We start from the raw sequence: 24777 nt of genomic DNA, 5'->3' as shown, positions 1-24777 counted from the left end.
AGTGGCTTTGTGGCTCATCCGCCTGAGACTATTTCCAGACTCTGTCAGATGTCCGTGTGTTCACGCTTTCCAAGGTACGAACTGGTTGACACTGCAGCTTGTCAGCTTTTTCCTGATGTTCTTGGGCCCTGATGCTGTTTTGATTTTGTTCTTTAGGAGGAAGGGAAATAGGATTCTCTCTCTCCTCGTGGATAAATTTGGGTGTGGTTTTAAATAATAGTTCCAGACTTATTGTTTGTATAGTGTGTGTGTGTGTGTGTGTGTGTGTGTGTGTGTGTGTGTGTGTGTTGGGGGAGGGGTTATGATAAAACCCTCCAAGCTCTTTCACCCTTACCTAGCAACACTGTTGGTCTTATTTATGCTACTCTACCTGGTTCTTAGGGGCCTCTTGGAGGGTCCCAGCGACCCATGATAGTGAATAGTTTGCTGCTTTGACCACCCCGTGGCTCTGGTGAAGACTTCCTTTCATGTGATTGAGAGCTTCTACCCAAGGGGGCGGGGGGAAGTCATTTCTTGGCCTGATTTTTCACGTGGATGCTGAAGACATTTGAATCTATCCCATGCTCTCCTTGCCTAGAGACATTTTCTTCCTGGTGGGCCGAGCATTGGTCCTGTGCAGAGCTCTACCTTCCATGGAGAAGAAATGCGTGTGAGAGAGTTGATGAGCCAAGCAGGATTTCAGGGTGCAGTCAGATCTCTCCCATGCTCTTAACACCAGTGAAGAGTAGAGTTTGAGGATATATATAGTTGGGTTCATCTTCTCTGTTGTCAACCAAACCATTTCTCCGTTTTTCTTCCCCTGTTTTTGTTTGTTTTTCTCATATCTTCTCTCCCTCTCCTTGCATGCCTTTCTGTCATACACTATTTTGTGATCCTCCAGTTCATGTTGGCCTGAGTCTTAGGGATTGGCAGTCCAAGCGGGTGAAGGGGGACTTGAGGTTCAGTCCTAAGATGCTGTGAACTACACACGGGAAAGCTCCAGATCAACATAATTGAGCAGAGTTCTATAGCAAGCCCTAAGTGCAGGGCGTAGCTTTAGTAGAGGCAGGGCAGAGACACAGCACTACATAGGCCATGGTAGCAGGATGGGGATCTGCCATCGTTGTGAGACAGGTCCCAGGCTCTGACTGCATTTCAGAGGCAAGAAAAGCCTGCAGACCTCAAGTGCTGGTTACGTAAGACAGGAAGAGTAGTAATAGAGTAGAGAGTGCTCTCCAGGAAACAAGGGAGAAATCTGGCCTGCTGGAAATTAGCTCTGGGGCGGACTTTGTGCTAAGCCAGGCAGATGATGACTTTTAAAAAAATCCTTATTCTTAAATTATTTTAAAATTATTATTATGAATATTAATTTCTAATTATTTGTGTTTAATCTCATAATAAGAATTTCTTAATTGTCCTAGTTCCTTTTCTTGTTGCTGTGATAAAACACTGGGACAAAAGCAACTTAGGTAAGGGCCTATTTCAGTTTGTAGTAAAAGGTTAATAGTTCATTTTTTTTTTTTTTTTTTTTTTTTTGCTGGAGAACTCACAGTGACTGACCCTTAAAGGTGCAGGCCACCACACATCTGCAATCACGATGCAGAGTAGAGAGTAACCCTGTGCTCAGCTCTGTCTCCTTTTCATTCAGTCCAGGACTCAGGCCATGAAGGTATGCCACCCTGGTGGGTGGACCTCCTTACCTCAAAGTAGTCAAGAGAATCTATTGCAGACATGCCCAGGAGGCTCGCCCTCCGGATAACTGTGGATTGTGTCATGTTGACAAAAGCAGCCATCACAATCACGCATTTATTAAATCTGCTAATAATAGCTATGTATTAACATTACTTTTGTGTATTATTTTTGCTAAGAGAGAAGCCAGGTTTTTGCTTCTATAACAGAGAGAGAAAGGTGAGCGACTCTGGGGGGAACGCAGATAGGGAGCACATGGGACATTTGCCATGTTTCTTGAATTCTTCTTGTTGAAGAATCTTTCTCCTTCTGTCTTCACCCCCAGACCTTGTGTTTTCTTTCTTCTACTGTCCTATCAGATTCTCTGATTATTTTCCTTCTCTTAAGGAGAAAGAGAGCTGGCAGAAGCAGGCGGTCCTGTGTCCTGGCACCCTCCACCCCTGGAGCCATTTGTTCACTGTTAGATTTGTTGGGATTTTAGTGATCGGCTCCTCTGTCTTTCTCACGTATGTCTGTTTCAGCCTGGTGATGCCTCTGGGCTCCCGGGTCCTTGTCATTCATGGTTCTAAAGAACATTCACTTTGCCTTTTACGTCAGAGTTCAGTCTTCAGCTCTGTCCACTGCTGACTTACCTCGGAAGCCTGTTTCCTCTTAATGTGAAATTACAACATGAGTATTTATTTGTAGGTTTGTTTTTTAAATGATTGTTATTTTATAAGAGGATTCAAAATCTCCCCATCAAAGTAGATAGATAGATAGATAGATAGATAGATAGATAAAATATCTATAAAATTTTCTTTTAGTTTTCCGGATGTTATGAAAGAAAAGTTCCAAATCTGACAAAAAGGACAAACCTAAGAAGGACGGGAAGGATGGGAAAGAGCCAGCATCTAGTTGTCTCACTGTATTACACTCGGGCTAATCCTGGTCCTCAGGAATCCCCAGAGGAGCATACAGTTTTCTTTATTTTACAGATGAAATTTCAAAAAATGCTCTGCTTTTCGGCTGGAGAGGTTGCCTGTTGGTTAAGAGCCCTTGCCACTCTTCCAGAGGCCCTGAGTTCAGTCTCCCACCCACAGGGAGTGACTTCCCGGAACTACCTGGAACTCTAGCTCCAGGGGATTCAGTGCCCTCTTGTGGCTTCTGGGTGTACCTGCGCGCGCGCACGCACACACACACACACACACACACACACACACACACACACGAAAATAAGGTAGTCCTTTAAAGTATGTTTCATGCCTGACACTTGATGGAGAGTACTGACCTCCTTCTTGTCATTTTCCCGAGTCCTTCAGGAAGAGGATGTGGCACATCAGCAGCTTCTGAGGACCTGGCCCCAGTGGAGCAGTTGATGGCTAAAGAGAGATAGAAATTTAGGAAAAAAGAATCGCAAAGCAGAATTAAAACTAGCATGTCTTTACGTACGACTTCATGCCTCTCCCTGGTCTAGCTTCCAGGATACTGACCTTAATCTAGTTGAGCATTTGTGAGCGAAGGCAAAGAGTAATGCAGGACTGCTCTGACAACACAGTAAGGAAACGTAATTAATCAGCTGCCAGACCAGCCCGGTAGTCCCCATTACCTCTCTCAGCATCTACTGTGTGGCGTTGTAGTTGTCGTTTTGTTTGTGGACACAATCCTTTTGTTGAACATCTTTAGTTCTCAGCCGCAGTCTATCTATAATAGGCATTTGCATCATGCTTTTAGGACAAGTTTGGATTGACAGACTGTACATAGTCAGAAAACCACTGGAAATCATTTAAGTTGATTGTAACAGCAGCTGCATGCTGGGTGTGTCCACGGGTGAGGGTGGGCAAAGTGCATAAGGATGCACAGCAGGATCTACAGTAAGTTAGGTCCAGACTCTGGTCTAGATGCATACTCCAACTATCTTTGTATCTTTTGTGGGCCTTGGTCTTCCAGTAATATCAGAGAGCTAGAGTCTATCTATATCTTTACATTCTTTTTGGCTGTTCCACACTACTAATGCATTGTGATTCTTGAGTGCTGAGCTAAGAAACCCACCTGATAGGCCACCAGCTGGAGTTCAGGTGGATCACGTGGACTTGTTGACAGCAGAATTTCAGCACCTGGCTTCCTCCAGGAGTCTTAGTTGACTCCTGAGACTTCCATGATTTACCATGGTAGCCCCTGTCAGGGAGAGGGTTTGAGAGCGTGGAAGGAATCGGGCTTCAGAGTTAGGGATACTGGACTTGATCCACAAGGTTACCCCTTAGTGAGCTGAAGATGTTGAATCCTTGCATCTCTGTTCCCCCATTTGGCAAGTTAGGAATATCATTTATAAAAGCTAACCCTGAGAAAAGGGGCAGTGGGTATATACTGATCGTTTCTGTGATACACACGTGAGACTTTTCCATTCTGGTTCCTACTGCAGGAAATAACCCAGGGGAAATGCTTTCTCTCCCTGCTTGTTAACCAGGGTCAGACTTTTTAGTTATATTGCTGTCGGGGACAGGATGGTGTCAAGGGACTTTAACGACTTCAGATAAGTAAACAACCACCGGCATAGATTAGATCCTTAAATAAAGGTCAGGGAAACATCCAGAATATTAAGACAGCAGGAAAAAAACCAGGTGATCCATATATGCAAACTCAAGTTGTATGTTTCCTGTGTTTTCCCCAGTGGCATTGCTCCCGAACCAAACTTTGAGTAGCAATTAATATTCTGAAAGGTGTATGGGTAAATGCCATGCTTCAAGGCTGTCAAATAACGTTAGCTCTGGTCTTCATATCTTTCAATGATTGAACTTGCTGCTCAGTGTCCACGTCATACTCGGCTGTGATTCGGTGTCCACGGCATGGCACCCTTCCTTGGGCTCTGACCATGATCTCTTGCCGAGTATGTGTTTGTGAAGATGTTCATGAGCAAAGGAATTGACCTTCTTGAAGTTGACAGGCGAGGGAAGTAACATTATCAACGTGGTAATTTGCATATTCCACTCAGGAAAGAAAACCCAATGTTCTCAAGCAGAGAACCTTGGGGTACAGCTCAGCGCAGGTGAATGTCATTATAGTTTGATCCAACACAGTTTAGGACATTTCTAAAACTTATTTTATATTGCCGATTATGTCTGTGATCCCAGGAATTAACTACAAAATCAAAGAAGCCAGGCATGGGGTGTGTGCCTGTAATCCCGGTATTTGGGAGATGAGGCAGGTGAATCTCAAATTTCTGGACTTTTTCCTCCTGACAGACATCAAAGATAGAAAATGATGTTGTTATCTAGTACACTTTCCGGTGTAAATATATTCTATTGATGCCTTATTTGAAGATAAGTCCATTTATTGAGAAAATGATCGCAATAAACAGCTAAATCATTTGAGTAAGTTAGGGCTTGGGGAATTGCTGGCTTACCAGACCTTGTAAACATGAAGGGTTTTACTGACTCTTATTTTTTTTTCTTCCATTTTCTTTTTGTTCTCAAAAGTTTTTTTCAGATAGGTCTTTTAGTACCGGCTGGCCTCACCCACTATGTAGTGGCAGCTGGCCTTACACTTTCAACTCTGCCTTTACCTCCAGAGTGCTGGGGTTACATACAGCATGAGTCACTATAGCCAGCTTGTTCTCATAAAGTAACCTACTACAACACATAAGTTAGTAGGGGAATATAATGTAAAAATAGATGAAAATAAGCAAGAATAGAGCAAGCACAGAGCCAAGGGACCTCAGCAGTGGCATCGTGACATAGATCCAGTAAGTCTTTGTTGTTGGGGCAGCCGAGTGCTTGGCAAGTTAAATTTAGTAGCGTCTCTGGGCTCAGATACGACACTTCCCATTTCCTCCAAATCGTGAGGTCCAAGAGTGGTTCCAGGGACTGTTTAGTGTGTGTGTGTGTGTGTGTGTGTGTGTGTGTGAGTGAGAGAGACAGAGACAGAGACAGAGACAGAGAGAGACACAGAGAGAGAGACACACACACAGAGAGCGCGCATTATGAGAGAGAGTATGTGTATGCATGTGTGAGAGAGTATGTGTGTATGTGTGGGTATGTATGTGTATATATGAGGCTGAGTTGCATGTGCAGATATGTGTGGATATGTGTGTGTGGCCACGTGTATATATGTATGTGTGCTTGAGATTGTGTGAATGTGTACGTGAGTGAGTGAATGAGTGAGTGTGTGTGTGTGTGTGTAAAAATCTCCACAAATCTCACTTTAGAAGATAAAATGAAGTCTGTCTGCATAAAGTTAAGATTAGAAATGGGACACATTGCACTTCCTGGTGAGGAGTCAGAGGCTTTGCCTAGGTGTCTAGAGAGATGTTGCTAGGTATGTAGTTCCCAAGGGAAAACCCTCCCAACAGCCCAGCAGCAACGACACTGGTTCTAGTGCTGAGGCCTGAAAACATCTTTCCAGTGTCCCTCTCCAGGCTTGAATGTCCTCCTACTGGGTCTGTATTGTTTACTGTTGGTCTGCTTACTCCCACGCCCCAGACTGAGCCTAGCATATCGCTGCTTGATAAGCTGTGTACAGTTGTGCACATCTGTATTAATCCTAGCAATCAGGAAGCTAGGGCAGGTGGGTCTTGAATTTGAGGCCAACCTGGCATAGACACTGTTTCAAAGAAGAAAACAGTAATAGCAACAAAACTGCTTACTAAATAAATATTTATACGTGGAGATGAGTGTTGATCAGGGCCCCGTGGTGTGCATTCCTCCCTTGTACACTCTGGATCCGAGCGGCTAGATTTGGAGGGATGTTGCTTACAGCATCATTAAGTAGAAGCCCGTGTTCTTGGGGGGGATGTAATCCAGACTGATTGTCAGCAAAATCAATTAGCAGACCCAATGCAGTATGGTCAGGACTGTCACTCTCTTGGTGGCCTGACAGGTCAATACTTAGATATTAGAAAGCAGTAAGGGGACCTGGTTTATTCTTTAGGCAGTGCCGTGAATAAGAAGTGTTTTCTTACATACTCTTGAGCGGTACAGAGCAGTGGTGTGACTCTGAGCCATGTGTGTTGCCTGTCAGCTGAGCTGAGCCTTGCAGACAGTGCCAGAGTGCGCACCAGTGTTTTAGGCTATGGACTGCTTGGATGTGTTAGCCCCTTTCATGCCTCAACTACATGTCCTCGTCACCTGACATCTAGTCTTCAGACGGAAGTGGCTTGCCTGGAGCATGGCCCTAGAATTCTGTCCCTGAGCATCTGGAATGGATTCAAGGCTCCTCCCAAACGCTATACCATGGCTGATGACACACACAAGGACAAGAAAATGTGACTTCTTATGAATCAGGCATTCTGTGTCCCATCTATTCTCTCTTAGCCTATACAAACAAAAAAACCAGACAAACCAAAACCAAACCAAACCAAAAAACCCTGAAAACAAACAATCGAAATCAAAGTCCCAGGTAAAGTTGCAGCAGGTTTAATTTCCATGTAGAAATGTTCGCCTGGGTGATAGAAGAGGTGACTTTTGTGAAATGGATTGTAGCTACAGCAAGCACAAATGGTGCCCTTTCTATTTTATCAGATGTTCAGGCGCGAACATGTACGAAAGCTGATAATCCTTACATCCCACTCAGGGGATCAGTATGATTGTTACTAATGTTCTGTGGGTGAAGAAATGATGCATTAAGAGTTAAATACGTTAATAGAGACGCTTATGTGTCAGCTCTGGTCTGAGCACCTAACTGTTGTGGAATTAGTGACAATCCTGCCGTAAACGTCTCTAGCTACAGAAGGCTATTCTGTCAGTTGCTTGTTTGTTCTTTTAAGTGTTGGCTTAAAAGTAAAATCTAACTTTAAAATACAGTAAAGTCGTTCTAAGTTGCCTATTTGATTCTGTATTGAGTGGTGAGGAAGAGAGAGAGAAAGGATAAGTACTTGATGGGAGCTATAAGCAAGGTCTGCGCAGTTTCCTGATTCAGGTATTTTTGTATCTTTGGTTTTGTTTTTTTTTTTTTTAGAATATTTAATACCAAGAAATAGAATGACTGAGCAACGTTTTCATAACCTACATTCCTAGTCAATCCTTTTCTCTGTTTAAAGCACAAAAGAGGACGTTAGCCATGGCTCCATTAGGAATGCAAATGACATTGGTGATACTCTTTGGACTTGTGAACTTTGGCCGTAGGGCACGTGCATTCTGGATGGGTCTTTAAAATGCAAGTGTCACATCTTGGGAATGAATGCAGAATTACAGAAAAGAGGAATGGAGCAGAAAGAGACTCGATTAATGGACACACGTGAGTATGCCAGTAGGGATATAGTTAAAAGGTCGAATAATTCATTATTTAGGAATCACCTTCAGAGATAGCCCTGTCAAAAATTAGCATGCTGGTTTAGAATAAAAAAAAAAAAAAAAAACTCTTATAAAGGATGCCATTTGATATGACCTAAGGCTCTCGCCATACGTGAAATGCTCAATTTTGTCAAAGTACTGGAGATGCCTTGTAAGATTTCAACTTGGTTACATTTGACGTGATTTCTTAGTTTTTCAACGATAAAGGCTCTTTATGGCATGTGTTCTCTATTTTCACTATTATATTTTAACTAAATACTTCTACATATCAGACACTTGTTCATACTAAAAATCTTTCTTTGGTTTCTTTTCTTTTTTTTTAATGAGCCCTGTTGTAAGGGTGAGGCAGAAGAAACAAACTTGCAGAATTTCTTGTTACTCCAACTATAGCTGGGGAAGAATGACAATAAACGAGCATAAAGGATCTCATATGTGCCGTGGCAGCAGATGTATGAAGAAAAGAGAGGGGAAGGACTTAAGTGAGGAGTATAGTAATCTGTGCATTAGCACCGAAGCCTCCCAGGGAGACTGCCCCTCAGGTGGAGCCCTGGACATGGGGGAAGCAAGCTAAGAGTGTCTCCCAGGAGGGAAAAAATGCACAGGAAGATGTTTGCAGCCATTGCAGATCTGCAGAAGAACAATGTGTAATGAGAACAGGGGAGAGTTGGCTGTGTGAGGCAGGTGGAAGGGCCTGGCAGGCCAGTGTGCAGACCCTGAGTTGTTTTGAAGGAGTGTCTGGGAAAGGACTCCAGAAAATCAGCTGGCGCATCTGGCATATGCTTTCAAAGGGACACTGGCTACTCTCCTGCTGTTAGCGAGAAGGCAGAAGGAGCCTTTGGGAGGTTGTTAAAGGAGACGTTGCTATGTCAGGGACAAGGTGGTAGCAGGAGAAATGGTGAAGCGACTGGGACTAGAGCTGTATTGGGAAGGATGAGTTAGCAGACCATACTGTTGGAGTTAGGACTGTTTATAAAGCTTGTGAGCTGATTAGCCAGGGTAAATGAGTTTCTGTCTGTAACTGTAAGCTGAGCTGTCTCTCTGTCTCTTTGTAAGATCCTTGTAATCACACAGAAACCTTGAAGGGAAGAACGGATGTGTCTGGCAGTGCCATGTCTGAAGATCAAGTGGGAGAATGCAGTTAAGTTGGAAGCATGCCGTATGTGTTTGTGGATGGTGAAAGTGTGCACTAGGGAAGTAGGAAGATGGCGCCATGACAGGGGGGGCTCAGCCCAGGAAAATGTGCGTATGGTTGACATCTGCAGATGTGGGAGTGATGGGGAAAGCCAAGGGACCAAAGATGAGATGCTCTCATGAATGTCTTGACCCACTTGTGTTCATCTTTGTTGAAGGCAGGAGCCACAAGTAACCATGATGCATTCTGTTCTTCTCAAGCCTTTTTGCCAGACAGCAATGAGAGACAATTACAGCAAACATAGATGTGAGATTACTACACGAATTGCTTGTGACGAACAGTCACGGGACCTGTGGTTTTGTGAACTTTCCGTCACGACTATAACAGATTTCTCTTCGTCATGCCACCTTGGTTCTCTAAGATGTTTTTGTAGTTCCTGGGACAGGCTTCCAGCAAGAGCAACTGTCCCACTGTGGCATGGAGCAACATGCTCTACCTCTGTATGAATTCTTAATTTAGTAATGGTCAAATGGACCTTTGTCCAGTGTTCTATGGTTCTTCTTTGAAGTAAAGGACTTTGTGAAACTAACATAGGGAATTTTGAGGAAGTCCAGGCACCAGAAATCAGGATTGATTGGCAGATCAAAGAAAGGCATCTCTTCAGATGACCTCTTCAGTACAATGTGTTTATGGCTAGCAGCCTGCTAGGTGACCAAGGAGTGGGATTGGATTCTGTGAGTACCCTGCTGTTTGCTGAAGGAGAGACCCTGGAAGTACCTCAGCCAGTGGCCTTGAGCCTCAGAGTTTTAGGACGTCCTCTGTCTTTAGTTAAACCGGTAGATCACCATCATAGTTGGGGTATAGACTCACTGGAAATCAGGTAAATGGCGATGTTCAAAATGACAGGTCTAATACGTACCATCAGCTCTTGGGTGCGATGAAGTGTTTTTTAAGAGATTGTGAATGTTGGAATCCCTGCAAAAAAATGGAAAATAAAGTGCCAGGCTGCAGTGGGCCATTTTGAAAGGCTTTGATTAATTACTATAGAAAGACTAAAGCCACCAACAATGCAGAAAATCTGGAAAAATGATATGTTTAGAGAGAGCCCTGTTGGGAGCGTGAATTGATAGAGGCCGGAACTGGGATCTTGGAGAGCTGCCCTGTGCTGGTTTTGAGACTTTTCAGCCTTCACTGTTCACTGCCTCGATCTTCCCAGGTTTAAAATAGTAGTCTCCTCTAGAGGCTATGGTTCTGATGGGGGAAAAAAAAACCAAAAACAAGACAAGAGAAAACAAAGCAAAAAATCCAGCCGATGAACTATTAGTTCATGTTTTCATTTCTGTGATGGAGAAGGGGGTTGAGTTTTGTTTTGTTTTTTCTTTTTCACCCTCACTTTCTCATTTAATTTCTTTCTCTTTCTTCCACATGTGTCCCATGTCGTTTGTAACTGTTTGAAAATATATAAGGGAATCGCATAATTCCTGCTTAGGAAAGGCCTCTTTTTTTTTCTTCTACTTTTCCACCCTCTGTTGATTTGCGATATAACACTCTTCCCCAGAGTAATTAATTGCAATTCTGCAAGCCAATGAAAAACGGGCAGCAGCAGCTGATGGACCTTAAACAATAAATATTTGTATTTTATGCAGCTGCCACTAGTAATTAAGAGAAAATAACTAAGTAGAATGGACCCGAACCCGCTCGATTGCTTTGAAGGGGTGGCCACTAATTCTTGGTACATTTATTAGCAGGAGCAAGCATGGAACAGTTTGCTGACTATCTATGGTACATTGCCACCTTGTGGCCACAATTTTCCTAGTCACGGAAAAGAGCAACTTAATAATATTAAGTCTACACGATAGAGCCTTATTTTGTAGTTTCCCCAGCCTTTTCCATAGTGCAAAAGATTGGAGACATTGTGTGAGAGCATATAGATTACAGAGGCATTGAAGAGATTATGTTCTTAGAAGAGGGGTGCGAAAGTATTAATGAGATGTCTGTCTGCAGCTGATACTGGGAGTGGGGGGCTGATGCATGGATGTGGGGTGGAGGAGGAGTGAAAACCATATGGGCAAGGAATAATATTTCTGCCCTGGCAATAGACAAAGGGTGTTTATCCTCTCCCTCAATCTGTTCCATGTTTCCATAGTCACAGGTTTTCTTCTGAAAAATTTTTAATGCAATAACACCACCACCACCACCACCACCACCAATAAATTGGCAGTTTGAAAAAGGGCACATAGGTAAGGGCATACAGTGGTACCAACAATAGGGAACCAGTAATCTCTCTTGTTTGGCAGTCTGACTGCAGGCAGGTTCTGTGTTTTCTAGTCGCTCGTATGTAGCTAACTCTTCAGGTGCTTCATTGTCTGTAGGCTTTAAGGGCAAAACATCTAAGGCTGGGCAGGAGTCTCTCCTTGGAGGCCCCCATAAATGGACATCTATATGATAAACAGCAGCCGGCTGACATCTTCAGATGACTACACCCCCTCCTTTGAAAGGGCTGTTACTTTGAAAAGTGTCCCCTGGAGTCCCTTCCCCTCCTGATTTGGCTTTGATCCTGGAGTCGATGGACTACTCCTTCTTCAGGGTCCTCTCACTGCAAAACCAACTGGCAGTGAGATGCAGCCAAGACCTGAGTGTCTGGGAGTTGCAGATGGTTCTTTTTAAGAAGTGCTTGAGATCCATCACGTGTTGCTAATGAACGCAGTTGAGGTTGGGAGACCGTTCCCATCTTGTGGAACTGATGAAGGTTCAGGCTCAACTATCTAGGGAGGGGACGGCCACTCCCAGGCAGTCGTTTCTTTTCCTGGCAATTTTGAATATACTGTAGCACGCGGACAGCCAAAAGGATGACCCCGTTCTTACTCACTCTCTCCTATAAGAAGATCTGTGATAGTCTTAAAAACAGATCAGAAAATTATATTCCATCTCTTTCTCATGATAGCAAAGTCCGACTACTTTGGTAAAACCGTCCTTAAAACAGCATTTAGCTGTGTTGTCCAAGTATTTCCTGCTTTTATTGTAGGCAGCTGCCCTTTTGTGTGACAGCTGGAATTTAATCACTTAATAGTGATAAGCACATATGTATATGCCCAGGAATATTTTTGTCCTTAATAATATCTCGGCACACACACGGGCGTTTCAGCTCGCAGGTGAGCGTGTAGAAGGTGCGGCTCTCTTCAGGTGCTCTCATGAAAGTGGAGCAGATCTTGACATGAGTGCTTTGACCCAGGGGATTCTTTTGTGGAAAGCTGGCTCTTGAAGTGACTTTGGTTTCTCTGATTCTGTGACAGGCTTTCTTTTTAAGAGCTATACAGTGATATAAGGGTGTATTGATTTCCATTAAGGGCTGCGGTGCTTAGACATTCCTCTCCTGTGCCATGTATGTGTGTGAGCAATATGTGAAATTTGATCTGCTTTTATATAGCAGTATTTCAAAGTGGGGGAATCCACAGAAGGACCTATTTTATATGGGGTTCCAGGCTACATATGTATGCATGTATGTATAATTCACTCAGTTATGAAACAATACCTTCCTATTTGCTCTCTCTGTGTGTATGTGTGTGTGTAGTTGTATGATGTTGAGTGTACGTGTGTGTATGAGGATGCCACAGGTCAACCTCAGGCATTATTTTTTAGGAACTGCACATTCTTACCTCTTTCACTGGTCTGGAACTCTCCAGATAGGTTAGACTCGTTTGCCAGCCAACCCAGGTACCCAATCCAATCCAGGGTTGGGATTACAATCCTGTGCCACCATGCCAAGGTATTTTTATATGGATGCTGGGGAACAAACTTGGGTCCTCATGCTTTCACTGCAGACACTTTGGTGACCAAGCCATCTTCCCAGCTCTTGTTGGGGTCCAATAATAACTATCCCACTGCATTGAAAATTGTGGTCATCATCTACTAAACTTAATCCTATGGCCTGCTGCTCATGTGTTTGTGACCTGCCGTCAAAACCTGGTACTGGGATTTTGCGGCGAGCAATACTGACTCTCAGACAGAAGGTACAAGAATAAAATTTAGAGCTTTCTAAACTTATCAAATTAAAACCAGCGCTGAAGGGAGTGTGTTTAGAGACGGGGATGCACAGAAGAGAGCGTGAGATCCGGTTGTGCTGGGTGTCCCCCGGTTGTACTGGGTGTCTCCTGGTTGTGCTGGGTGTCCCCCAGAGTTGATAGCACTGTCCTTCTCTCCACAGCTTGACCACATACTGTCTCCGCCACCCATGCCGTTTCGGAAATGCAGCAACCCAGATGTGGCCTGCGGCCTCGGAAAATCACTGAAGTACAAGAGACAGCTTAGTGAGGATGGGAAGCAGCTGCGGCGGGGGAGCCTGGGAGGAGCCCTCACAGGTGAGTGAGTTGGGGTGACATGGGTCACAGGTGAGTCGGGGTGATATAGGTCACAGGTGAGTCGGGGTGACATGGGTCACGGGAAGAGGAATTGTGCTTTTCTTACAGGGTTCTGTACAGCCTTGGAGTTCCGTGTGTAAAAGCTTGCCTGTAGACCCTTTTGGAAAGTGTTACTTAAGTCTAGAAAGCAGTTTAAATTAAGAACTTGAGCGGTAAAATTTATGGAATATAGTTTACCTACAATGACCTGGTCGTATTTTGAATATACACAAATGCACTTAGGAAAATTCATATTTTGGTGTAACTACCAGCATGATCAAAATGTAAAAATGTAGGTGGAGACAGACAACAATTCAGACACACACAAACATACATACAGAGACACAGATGCTCACAGTTATATACAGACACATACACAGACACTTAGAGATACACACAGTTAAACACACAGGCACACACAGACATCCATACAAAGGCATAGGTGCCCACAGATGCACACAGACACACACACACACAGACAGACAGACAGACAGACACACACACACACACACACTCCTTGTACATATACTTTCCCTGCAGACGAGATTAATCCTAAATGTTTTGTGTTAACTGGGACATACAGTGTGAATGTTGTATCTGCTCTGTTACTTAGCATACCACTTTAATAATATGTATGTATTATTATATCAATATTACTATTCATAAGAAACTGACAAAGTGCCCAAATACAAACACTTTATACTCCCACCAACAGTAGGTGAGCAGTGTAATTAGTGTGCCTTCTCACCAACCTGTGGTATGGCCAGTCTTTGTAAATTTGGTCATTTTCTTTGTTCTAGAGATTGTAGTTTCCTTTTGAGTTTTCTGTTAGCTTCCTGTTACTCTAACAGGAGCCTGAGACAATCAGATTATAAAATGAGAAGGTTTCTCTAGGCTTGCTGCTTTAGTAGGCTTGGTAGGTGTCATTGCTTTGGGGCTGGGCACATCAGCACCCCATGACTAGAGCACACAGTGGAATAAGACTGATCATCTTATGGTGGGGAAGTGAGAGAGTAAGATAGAATTGGTTCCCACAAGTCACTTCAAGAGCATGACCCCAATGATCCCCTGAAGACCTCCTGCTGGACCCACCTCTTCAAGCTGCACTGCGCATTAACCTCATACCAGATCTAGCCCTTTAACACTTGGATCCTTAGAAGTCACGTGTGACACACACTGTGGCACATAGGTATTTTAGAGCATGCTCTGTGCTTATTGGATGCTTATGTATTCTCATTTGTGAGGTATCTATCAAATCTTCTCCATTGTAAAACTTCACAGTTACAGACATGTAACCTAAATGTTTAAACACAGAAGCAAATAGTGTGTGTTACTTATGAGCGAGCCATTAAAGCTCCTGCCGGTGAGACGTTAACGAGGAGAGAGGAAGTAGGGGAGCCTGGGACGGGGAAGGTGCAGAGGGAATGGCTGGCACACTAGACAGCAAGAAATGATTATTCTTTAACACAGTTGGATGACTGATTGGAAGCAATTCCATTTTTAAGAGTTCCATTTTTAAACTCTGGGCGGGGAGGGACCTAGAATGTTCTCAGCATGAATGCTGTGTTCTGGAGGTGAGAAATTTGCCAGTTACTCTGATCTAGTCATTCTGTATTGTTGAAAATAATCAAAGTTTTCAGTGAAGGCATTGAAAAGTGTATTAGGGCTGGGCTGTGGCTCAGTGATAGATCCCTTGCCTAAGCATTCATGGGCCCTAGGTTTGAACCCAGTACCACACAAAGAAAGCAAGAAAGGTGGGGAAGGAAATGAAGAAATGCACATTTTAGTCTGTGGGTCTGTATAAGTACAGGTCCATTGAAAATAAAAATATCTATTAAAAAAGAAGCCCTACATATTCATACAAGTATCTTTTATATTTATTTATATGTAAAAGTTTTATTTAAATTTATGACTTTTATTCTAGTTTTTTAAAGAAAATAAAGCCAAATAAGTATAAGTTAAAGCAAAAGACTTAGAAGAGACTCGCCATTTCACTTTTCATGCTAAACCAAACTATAACGCACTGCAGATTTGACTTTTTTTTTCCTATTTCATCTTAGTGATTTTTTTCCTCTAAACATAAATATTTTGGAGGAACATCGTTGGTTTTAAGCCCTGAAGAAAAATTTGTCTACCTATGACAGTCTCGTCTGCCAGTTCATAAATGGTCTGGAAAATACTTTGAATTATGTTTTTTTAAAATTTTTTTTATTTTTAAAGCTTTGGCTTTCTGGAAATGGAATTTCTAAGGAACGGAAATACTGCTGCCACATGGCCAGTATAGTTGGAGCGGCTGGAGCAGTTGGTGCAGAGAGGCACACTGCTGGATTGGAGGGAGCGAGATCCAGGCCAGGGAAGGATAAACTTTAAAAGACAGAAGAAGCCCGTGGAGCTAACACAGTGGCTCTGTAAAGTGTCTGCTGTGTACCTGTGAGGTGCTAGGCTTGAATTCCACCCATGTAAAAGCAGTGTGTGGAAGTGTTCATCCGTGTTCCCAGTACCAAGGGAGGACAGTCCTAGGGACACTCTGTGCAGTTTGTCTAGCAGAATTGGAGAACTTACTGTTCACTGAGAATCCTCATCTCATGGTTAAGACGGAGAGCAAAATGGAAGATACTCCTGTCAACTTCTGACCCTTTACATGTACACACATATATACCACACACATGTATATGTGTGTGTATACTACCATATACACTTAAACACATCCACAGGACACATGCGTATGATACACACACATGCACACGCACACACACACACACACACACACACACACACACACAGACCTACACCCTGCATGCACAGTGGTACATGCATATCATCAAAGCTCTTAGAGGTAGAGGCAAGAGGCAGGTTTTGAGTTCAAGACCAGCCTGGGCTATGTATTGAGACCCTGTCTCAAAAAATAGAAAAGATTGCTCTTCCCTGAGTGAATAGCCAGTGCTGGCACGTAGGGTTCTGAGAACACTTCCCTGCTGCCTGTTAGGACCATTTTCATTTCCTTGGGTAGATGCAGATTGCCTTTGTAAGTAATACGGTCTAAAGAGTCCTGGAGTCTAACCTTAACCAACTGGAAGGGCAATGGAATCCTGATGGTTAAGATTTGCCCTGTTTATTCATCTTAATTAGAAAGTTTATTTTCATGGAGCTGTTTTTGACAGCTGGGTAGTAACTGTTCTCACCTTTTTCAGCCTAAGTGGTTTATTAAAAGCTTTGATCTTGCAGCTTATGACCTGGAGCGTGGACTCTGGCCTTTAGCTTCGGGAGAAAGAGTACTTGCACCTGGCAACTCTATCAAGTCTGTCCTCTTCCCGTTCGGATGCTGTACAACTATTGTGGATGGGTAAATCTTAGGCGAGATCATTATTTAAAAGAGTGTTTAGTCATCCTTAGAAGAGCTTTAAACAACCATTGAGCGTAAGTGGCCTATTTTGGAAAATAGGTCCTTGAAAGTTGAGATAGTGGGGAGTGGGGGAAAGTGTTGGTAACTGGTCCTCTAGGTAGTTTAGCTGAGGATTTAGTGAAGAAACATGGGGAGTGCTTAGCCCAGCATTGGGCAAGTATTCCAGAATCTGTGGGGGAAACTGAATTAGAGGGCTTTGGAATTGGTGGGAAGGTAAGCTTACCACGCTCACCTTGGTGTCCTGAATGATTCAATTTTTGCTTTTTAAAAATCTGTTTCTTCTGGTGTGTCTGAAGACAGTAACCATGTACTTACATACATAAAATAAATAAATAATTAAAAAAAATCAGTTTCTTTGTTTTTGAGGCAGAGTCTCACATTGTAGTCTGGGCTAGCCTGAACATACTATATAGCCCAAGCTTGCCTTGAACTCATGGAAATCTTCTTGCCTCGGCCTCCTGAATTCTGGGGTTATAGGGCTCAGTGTATAGGGTTACAGGATTGTAGGATTCTATCTGCTCGGAGCCATGCCTGCACATGTATCAGGCGCTGGGATGCGGGTATGACAGCATCGTCTCTGACTCTCAAAACAAAGTGTCTACCAGTTTTCAGCAGCAATAACCAAGTGACCTCACCTTGAAACAAACTATTACATGCTTGGTAAGACTTCCTATAATTATAATTAAACAATTGAATATTTGATGGGGTAAGGGGAGAAAACTACTGTGCTAAAGTTTTTTTTTTCTCCCCAAACTGGCTCAATGATTAAACAGGCTCCCTTCTTATATAGTTGTGTGAAGGGTACTCTGATCTTTTTTTATACTCTGCAGTTCATCTTATAACAGAAAGCAGATTTTATCACCAAAACCCTGATCTAGTGTCTTACTCCAAAGGCCAGCTGCTTTCCCACTACTTGACTTCCTTTCAACTCTAGGATCTTTGGTTTGGTTTGGTAGTAGTGTACTTACCACTGTGAGATGTAAGGTAGAGACGAGAGGACCAAGCATTCCCACTCTCTTTAGCAGCATAACAAGTTTGAGGCCAGCTTGGACTCTTTCTTGCCAAAAACTAAACTAAAATCAAAGACTTTGCAAAAGCTTATCTTAATGGTTTAAAAAAATTCTGCCTAAGTATGAATTGAAAGTTTTCCCTAAGCCTTTAGCTTTTCAGGAGAAGAATCTGTGACCTAGTCATTTATTTATTCCTAATGATATCTAGTATTAAAATCATCCTGTGTGGCAGGACCACTTTTGGTGAATTATATTTAATTACTTATTTAACCCATGAGATGGGAAGCACTTATTCCAGTTTTACAGACTGGGACACTGAGGCACAGGCATGGGGTTTGTAAAGAAGAACCAGAGATTATGTCCAGGCAGGTGCCTGCACAGCCCGCTATGAAGTGGCTTTAGCACAGCAGGTACCCAACAGGTTTAAAATAAACGTTAAATTCCAGCAGGATTAATTAAAGTGAATTTTAGATAGGAGAATCTTTGCTTACTTGGAATCTGGGGCTGTGACTCAATCTGGAGGGCTCCCAGTCCTTTAATTAAAGAAAATTAAATCTAAGCAATTAATGCATATTAAAAAAAAGCTTTAAATTCATACATTCGTTAGCCCAGCAGTTCTATTTCTGGGAATTCATTGCAAGCAAACAGTCATGAATATGTGTGGAGAATTAGCACTAGTAATATTCGGAGCAGCACTATTTATAATAATTAAAATTACATGTCATCTAAATATCTGCCGAGAGGATATTGATTAAACATATTATAGAATATATACAAAGTGGAAAACAATGTAAACATTGAAAATCATGCTGTAAAAAATAAATTTGAACACTGAAAAAGGTTCCTAACATTTAACATGAAATCCTGTTGCTGAGTGCTCTCAAACTATTACATGCTTGGTAAGACTTCCTATAATTGTAATTAAACAATTGAATATTTGATAGGGTAAGGGGAGAAAACTACTGTGCTAAATATTTTTTTTTTTTCCAAACTGGCTCAATGATTAAACAGGCTCCCTTCTTATGTAGTTGTGTCAAGGGTAGTCTGATCTTTTTTTATACCCTGCAGTTCAATCCATGAGGGAATTTTTTTCCCTCTAAGGTTTTTGTTGTTGTTACTGGTCAGTTGTATCATTCAGTGACCCATGACAGCAGCATTAATTCTGTATACTCTAAGAACACTCATTGGCAGACAACCATCGGTTACTGGGTTATGTGGCTGAGGGTCTTCTGGAACATGGAACCCTGTGTTAGCGCCACTGGGCTTGCATACAGGATTCACTTGCTCTTTGCCCATTGCCTCTCAGATCATCTGCTAGACAAAGTAATAGAGTCCAGAGCATGAGAGGTGTTTGCAACAAACGTATTTCAAACATTTGTAAGCATTCTGCTGCTACCTTTTCATTGGCCAGGACGAGTCAAGCTGTAGAAGGACACTCTACCATGTTCATCGAGCCAGGATGCAGAATATAATGCTAAGAACTAAGACAATCAGGACCCATGATCCTGTCCACCATAATTAGTTTCTGTCTTTGAAAGCAACCCTTTATGATAAACATGTCTATTTCTGAGTTATGGAAATATATGTTCAATGTAGATAACTCAGAAGATATAGAGCTTTCAGAAAGGATAAATGAGAAGAGCCATAATTACACCATGATTTGAATGAATGGTATTCATGTTTGAAATTGTGAACGTTTCCTTCCCAGAGTAAGGATCTGGGTCACCGAGAGTCCTAGGTTAAAGAGAGGGAAACAAACATTGCTCGCTTGCTGATTCTGTTTTTTTCAGTGCTGACATTTAAACAATAGACCCAGCGCTTGCTATGCCCATCATGTCCGATTTTTTTTTAAGCTAATGTTTTCTGTCTTCATGGCCCGATGCTTGCTAAATAGATAGAATCAGCGTGTAAATGGTGACTGAGCTCTGGAGCCCCCTGATGAGGAAGAGAAGCAACACGCTTCTAATCATTATACAGGCCCTTTAGTCTGGGCAGAGATACACACTGTTGTGCCTCACAGTGCAGACTTTAGGCTCTTCGAATCCTGCCTTCTAGATATGCAGATGAGTGGCCTTACTCCATTTCGTGCATTCCCTGGTTGTGATGTGTGTCATAGCTTCACAGTTAGAATGAAGGCTCCTTTTTCCTCAGGGAGTCCCTTTTGTTTCCTAAAAGATGTTTGGGTTATTTCTAATATAAAGAAAAGCAGAATCAATGTATTCCCCATAGATTAATATAGGAATGCAATGTGCACATTACACCAATGGATTAACCTGTAGACAGCATTGACTAGGAGTTCTAAAATTGTTAGAATGTTCCTCATTTTTCCCTTTATCACAGGAAAAAATGAGGAAGTTTTGCTTTTTGGGGCTTTGGAAATGAAACCTGTCTGTCTGTCTTATTTTTGTAGTGCTTCAAGCATGTTAGGCAAGTGCTACACCCCTAAGTTAAACCCAGCCCAACTCTAGAACATTTTCACAATCTTACTTGAAGAAAGAAAGACAAACAACATGATCCCAGGGAACATTATTTCCTCCTAAAATTTAGCCTGGAGGCAATCATGTTAGAGTAAGCCAGTCTTTGGTCACTTGGTAAGTTCCTTAACTTAGTGGGCAAATTTGAAAATCAAATTAAGTGCCTATGGTATTTAGTAATCATTCCCTTGGATGCAGTGTGTCTGTCCTGTATGCTCTAGTTTTCTCTTGTGACCAGTGCCTGTGTAAGAATGTTGTTAGCGTGACACTCCAACAAGACCATACCTCCTAATAGTGGCACTCCCTAGGCCAATAATATACAAATCATCACATTCTACTCCATGGCCTCCATAGGCTTGCTCAAACACACGAGTCTATGGGGGAGCCATACCCAAAACACAGAATAATAAAAAAAGCACATTTATTCCAACTTCTAAGGTCCCCATAGTCTGTAGCAGTCTTGACAGACAATGTTCAAATGTTCAACTTCCCAAGTTCAAGTTCTCTTCTGAGACTCATCCAATCACTTAACTGTAATCCCCAAAGCAAGACAGAAAATCAGCTGGGCAAACTCCAAATTCTGCATCTCCATGACTGATATCAAAGCTGTCTTCAGATCTCCACTCCTCTTCATTTTTGTTGACTGCACAAAACTTCTTTCTCCTGAGTTGGTTTCACTCCCTGTTAGCAGTTTTCCTCAGCAGATATCCCACAGCACTGGCATCTCAAACATCTTAAGGTCTCCAAGGCAACTTCAGTGTTACAGCTTCTTGTTTCAATGTCTGGAAATCACACATGACCTTCTGGGCTCCTCCAAAGGGCTGGCATCACTTCTCTGGCCCTGCCCTCTGTAGCACTATAGGCTCTGGTTGACTCCACTCCACTGCTACTGCTGTGGGTCATCCCATGTTATTGACATCTTCAATACACTGGGGTCTTCCGCTGCAACTGGACTTCACCAATAGCCTCTCATAGGCTCTTTTTATGGTGCCAAGCCTCAGCTTCTTTGCATGACCCCTTCATTCCTGGGCCATTAACTGCAACTTCACCAGTGGCCTTCCATGGCCTCTCACAGTGTCAAGCCTAAGCTGCTCTTCATGACCCCCTTCATTGCCTGCAAATTTTGTACCACCTGGGTGACTCTTACACATTACCAAGTACAGCTGCAGCATGAGGTACAACCTTGTTTATCTCTGGAACACAGGTTGTTTGTGCTTTCAGAAAATACTTCTCAGATTTCACCTCAGTGTTACTGGTGTCTTCTTAATTACCACTAATTTCTTAGCTCCAGCTAACCAGCATCAATTGTCCCTGTAGTCTCTTTCTTCTCTTGACTATAAAGCCAGAGTTAATGACAACAGCTACTGAGTTTTGCTGTTTCCTGGGGCTGGAACATGCCTAGAACCTGCTCTACTCAAGGTTGATCTGATTGCTTTTGCCTCCTGGGATTAAAGGTTTGTACTACCATGCCTGGACCTAAACTTAGCTAGGTGGGATCTTGTCCCAAGGTTACCACTCCCTTAATTCAATTTAATATCCTTGAACACAGGATTCAGCTCCATTTCACTTCCTAGTGCCCCTTTAATATTTGAACCCTTTATTTTATATTTTTTCTCTCTAAGCTTGCTCCTTTTCATTAAAATGCTCTTCATAAGAGTGCACTGTAGTAACCTCACAAAAGAATTTATACCAGGCTGTTTTGGGACTTCCTTTTTCAAAGCAATTAATCTAAATCTCTTCACTTTAGCCTCAGGCAGACTCTTCAGATAGTGGCAAAAAAACAGCCACATCTTTCACCAAAACATCACAAAAACAGTCTTTATGCCATATACTGAAATTCCTCTCCACTGAAACCTCTTGGGCCAGGTCTGCACAGTTCAAATCACTCTTAGCAACAAAGTCTTCCATTCCTCCCAGGATGGCCCATTAAGCCCCACTTAAAGCATTCCACAGCTTTCCAAATCCAAAGTCCATAAAAATCCACATTCTTCCACATAAAAGCATGGTTAGGCCTATCACAGCAATACCCCAGTCCCTGGTACCGACTTCTGTCTTAGGGTTTACTTCTGTGAACAGACACTATGACCAAGGCAACTCTTATAAAGACAACATTTAATTGGTTCTGGCTTATAGGTTTAGGGGTTCAGTCCATTATCATCAAGGCAGGAGCATGGAAGCATCCAGGCAGGCATGGTACAGGCAGAACTGAGAGTTCTACATCTTCATCTGAAGTCTGCTAGGAGAAGACTGACTCCCAAGTGGTTAGAAGGTGTTTGGCCCACCACTTCCTTCAATAAGTCTATAGCTACTCCAACAAGGCAATAATACTTCCTGATAGTGCCGCTCCCTGGGTCAAGCATTTTCAAACCACCACAACAGTTTAAATACTAGAACAAAGAAAGAGTATGAAAGCTACATGAGAATAAAACACAAGTTATATAAAGGAAAAGCCATTAGAATTAAAACTGGTTTCTCAATGGATACTTCAGAAACCAGAAGAGATTGGAGCAATGAATTAAAGTTCTCAAAGACCATGAATGCCAACCATGACTAACATACCCAGAAAAACTCTCTGCCACAGTTTGAGATAAAAGAAAAAAGTTCCATGATGTGAACAAAATACAGGAAATGATACTTTGGTGATGTGAGGTATAAACATAGCCAGTAGACTGCAGAACAACATGTGGGTTGAAACACTTCCGGGGTTTCATATAAGATATCTACATTATAGTTCACAACAGTAGCAAAATTAAATTTATGAAGTAGCAACAAAGTAATTCTATGTGTGTGGGATCACCACCACATAGAAGCTGAATGAAAGAGTTGCAGCATTAGAAAGGTTGAGAACCACTGCTATAGAAAACAAAGCTATAATGTAACCTCTTACTACTGAAACAAAGTACCACTGAGAATATAAACAAAACAACAACAGTGACACACACCTTTCAAAAATAACTTTAAATATCAATTTTCCAATCAAATGACACAGGGTGGCCAATTGGATCAAGAAACAAAACCCATTATCTGTTATTAAAAAGAAACTCAAGCTTTAGACAGGATCCTGATATAGCTATCTCCTGAGAGGCTCTGCCAGTGCCTGACAAATACAGAGGTGGATGCTTGCAGTCATCCATTGGACAGCACAGGGTCCCCAATGAAGGAGCTAGAAAAAGTACCCAAGGAGCTGAAGGAGTTTGCAGCCCTGTAAGAGGAACAACAGTATGAACTAACCAGTATCTCCAAAGCTCCCTGGGACTAAACCACCAACCAAAGAAAACACATGGTGGGACTCATGGCTCTAGCTGCATATGTAGCAGAGGATGGCCTAGTTGGTCATCAATGGGAGGAGAGGCCCGTGGCCCTGTGAAGGTTATATGCCCCAGTGTAGGGAACTGCAGGACCAGGAAGCAGGAGTGGGTGGGTTGGGGAACAGGTGGAGGAGGGGAGAAGATAAGGGATTTTCATAGGGGAAGCTAGGAAAGGGGATAACATTTGAAATGTAAATAAAGAAAATATGTAATAACAAAAAATGTAAATAAAATATCCAATTAAAAAAAGAAACACGTCCACGTGCGAAAGCCTGAGACTCGTGGAGTCGGGAACGCAGCAGGTTGCCTGAGTCACCAGAATGCAGTAATGAAGCCAGGTTTCAGCACCCGTGGGGGCGGCTTTGGTGGAGGAGGCAGAGGAGGCCAAAGTGGCCGAGGAGGCTTTGGCGGTTGAGGTTGAGGCAGAGGGGGTGGTGGCTTCAGGGGACAAGGAGGTGGAAGTGGCAGAGGTGGAGGCTTCCGGTCTGGGGGCAGCCAGGGTCGAGGTGGTGGCCAGGGAAGCAAGAGAGGAAATCAGTCAGGGAAGAATGTGATGGTGGAGCCGCATCAGCATGAAGGTATCTTTATCTGTCGCGGAAAGGAGGATGCCCTTGTCACAAAGAATCTGGTCCCTGGAGAGTCTGTGTATGGAGAGAAGAGAGTCTCTATTTCAGAAGGAGATGACAGAATTGAGTACCAAACCTGGAACCCCTTCCACTCCAAACTGGCAGCAGCAGTCCTTGGCGGCGTAGACCAGATCCACATCAAGTGGGGGGCCAAGGTGCTCTACCTTGGGACAGCCTCAGGCACCACCATCTCCCATGTCTCTGATATTGTTGGCTGGGATGGTCTGGTCTACGCAGTTGAGTTCTCCCACCACTCTGGCTTGACCTCATCAACTTGGCCAAGAAGAGGACCAACATTATTCCTCGAATTGAAGATGCTCGACACCCACACAAATACCACATGCTTATCACAATGGTGGATGTCATCTTTGCCGACGTGGCCCAGCCAGACCAAACCCGGATTGTGACCCTGAATGCCCACACCTTCCTGCGGAATGGAGGACACTTTGTGATTTCCATTAAGGCCAACGGCATTGACCCCACAGCCTCAGCAGAA

General features: G+C 42.9%; 1 protein-coding gene and 1 pseudogene across 7 annotated transcripts in view; both read left to right on the top strand.

The window, feature by feature from the left end:
- The window catches only part of Mast4 (microtubule associated serine/threonine kinase family member 4), a 602614-nt gene that overhangs the window by 150276 nt on the left and 427561 nt on the right, over positions 1 to 24777 (top strand). For all 7 annotated transcript variants that reach the window (XM_017315531.1, XM_017315530.1, XM_017315529.1 and 4 more), the window contains exon 2: positions 13268 to 13421. In XM_017315531.1, the coding sequence (XP_017171020.1) occupies positions 13268 to 13421 (154 nt within the window). The remainder of the gene's footprint in view (positions 1 to 13267; positions 13422 to 24777) is intronic.
- Gm6211 overlaps positions 23895 to 24777 on the top strand; it is a 1116-nt pseudogene continuing 233 nt past the window's right edge.

The sequence above is a fragment of the Mus musculus genome, chromosome 13, assembly GCF_000001635.26.
Source record: "Mus musculus strain C57BL/6J chromosome 13, GRCm38.p6 C57BL/6J".
Lineage (NCBI taxonomy): Eukaryota > Metazoa > Chordata > Mammalia > Rodentia > Muridae > Mus > Mus musculus.
Note: the sequence above shows the minus strand (reverse complement) of the source record. Positions and strands in the feature narration are given on the sequence as shown.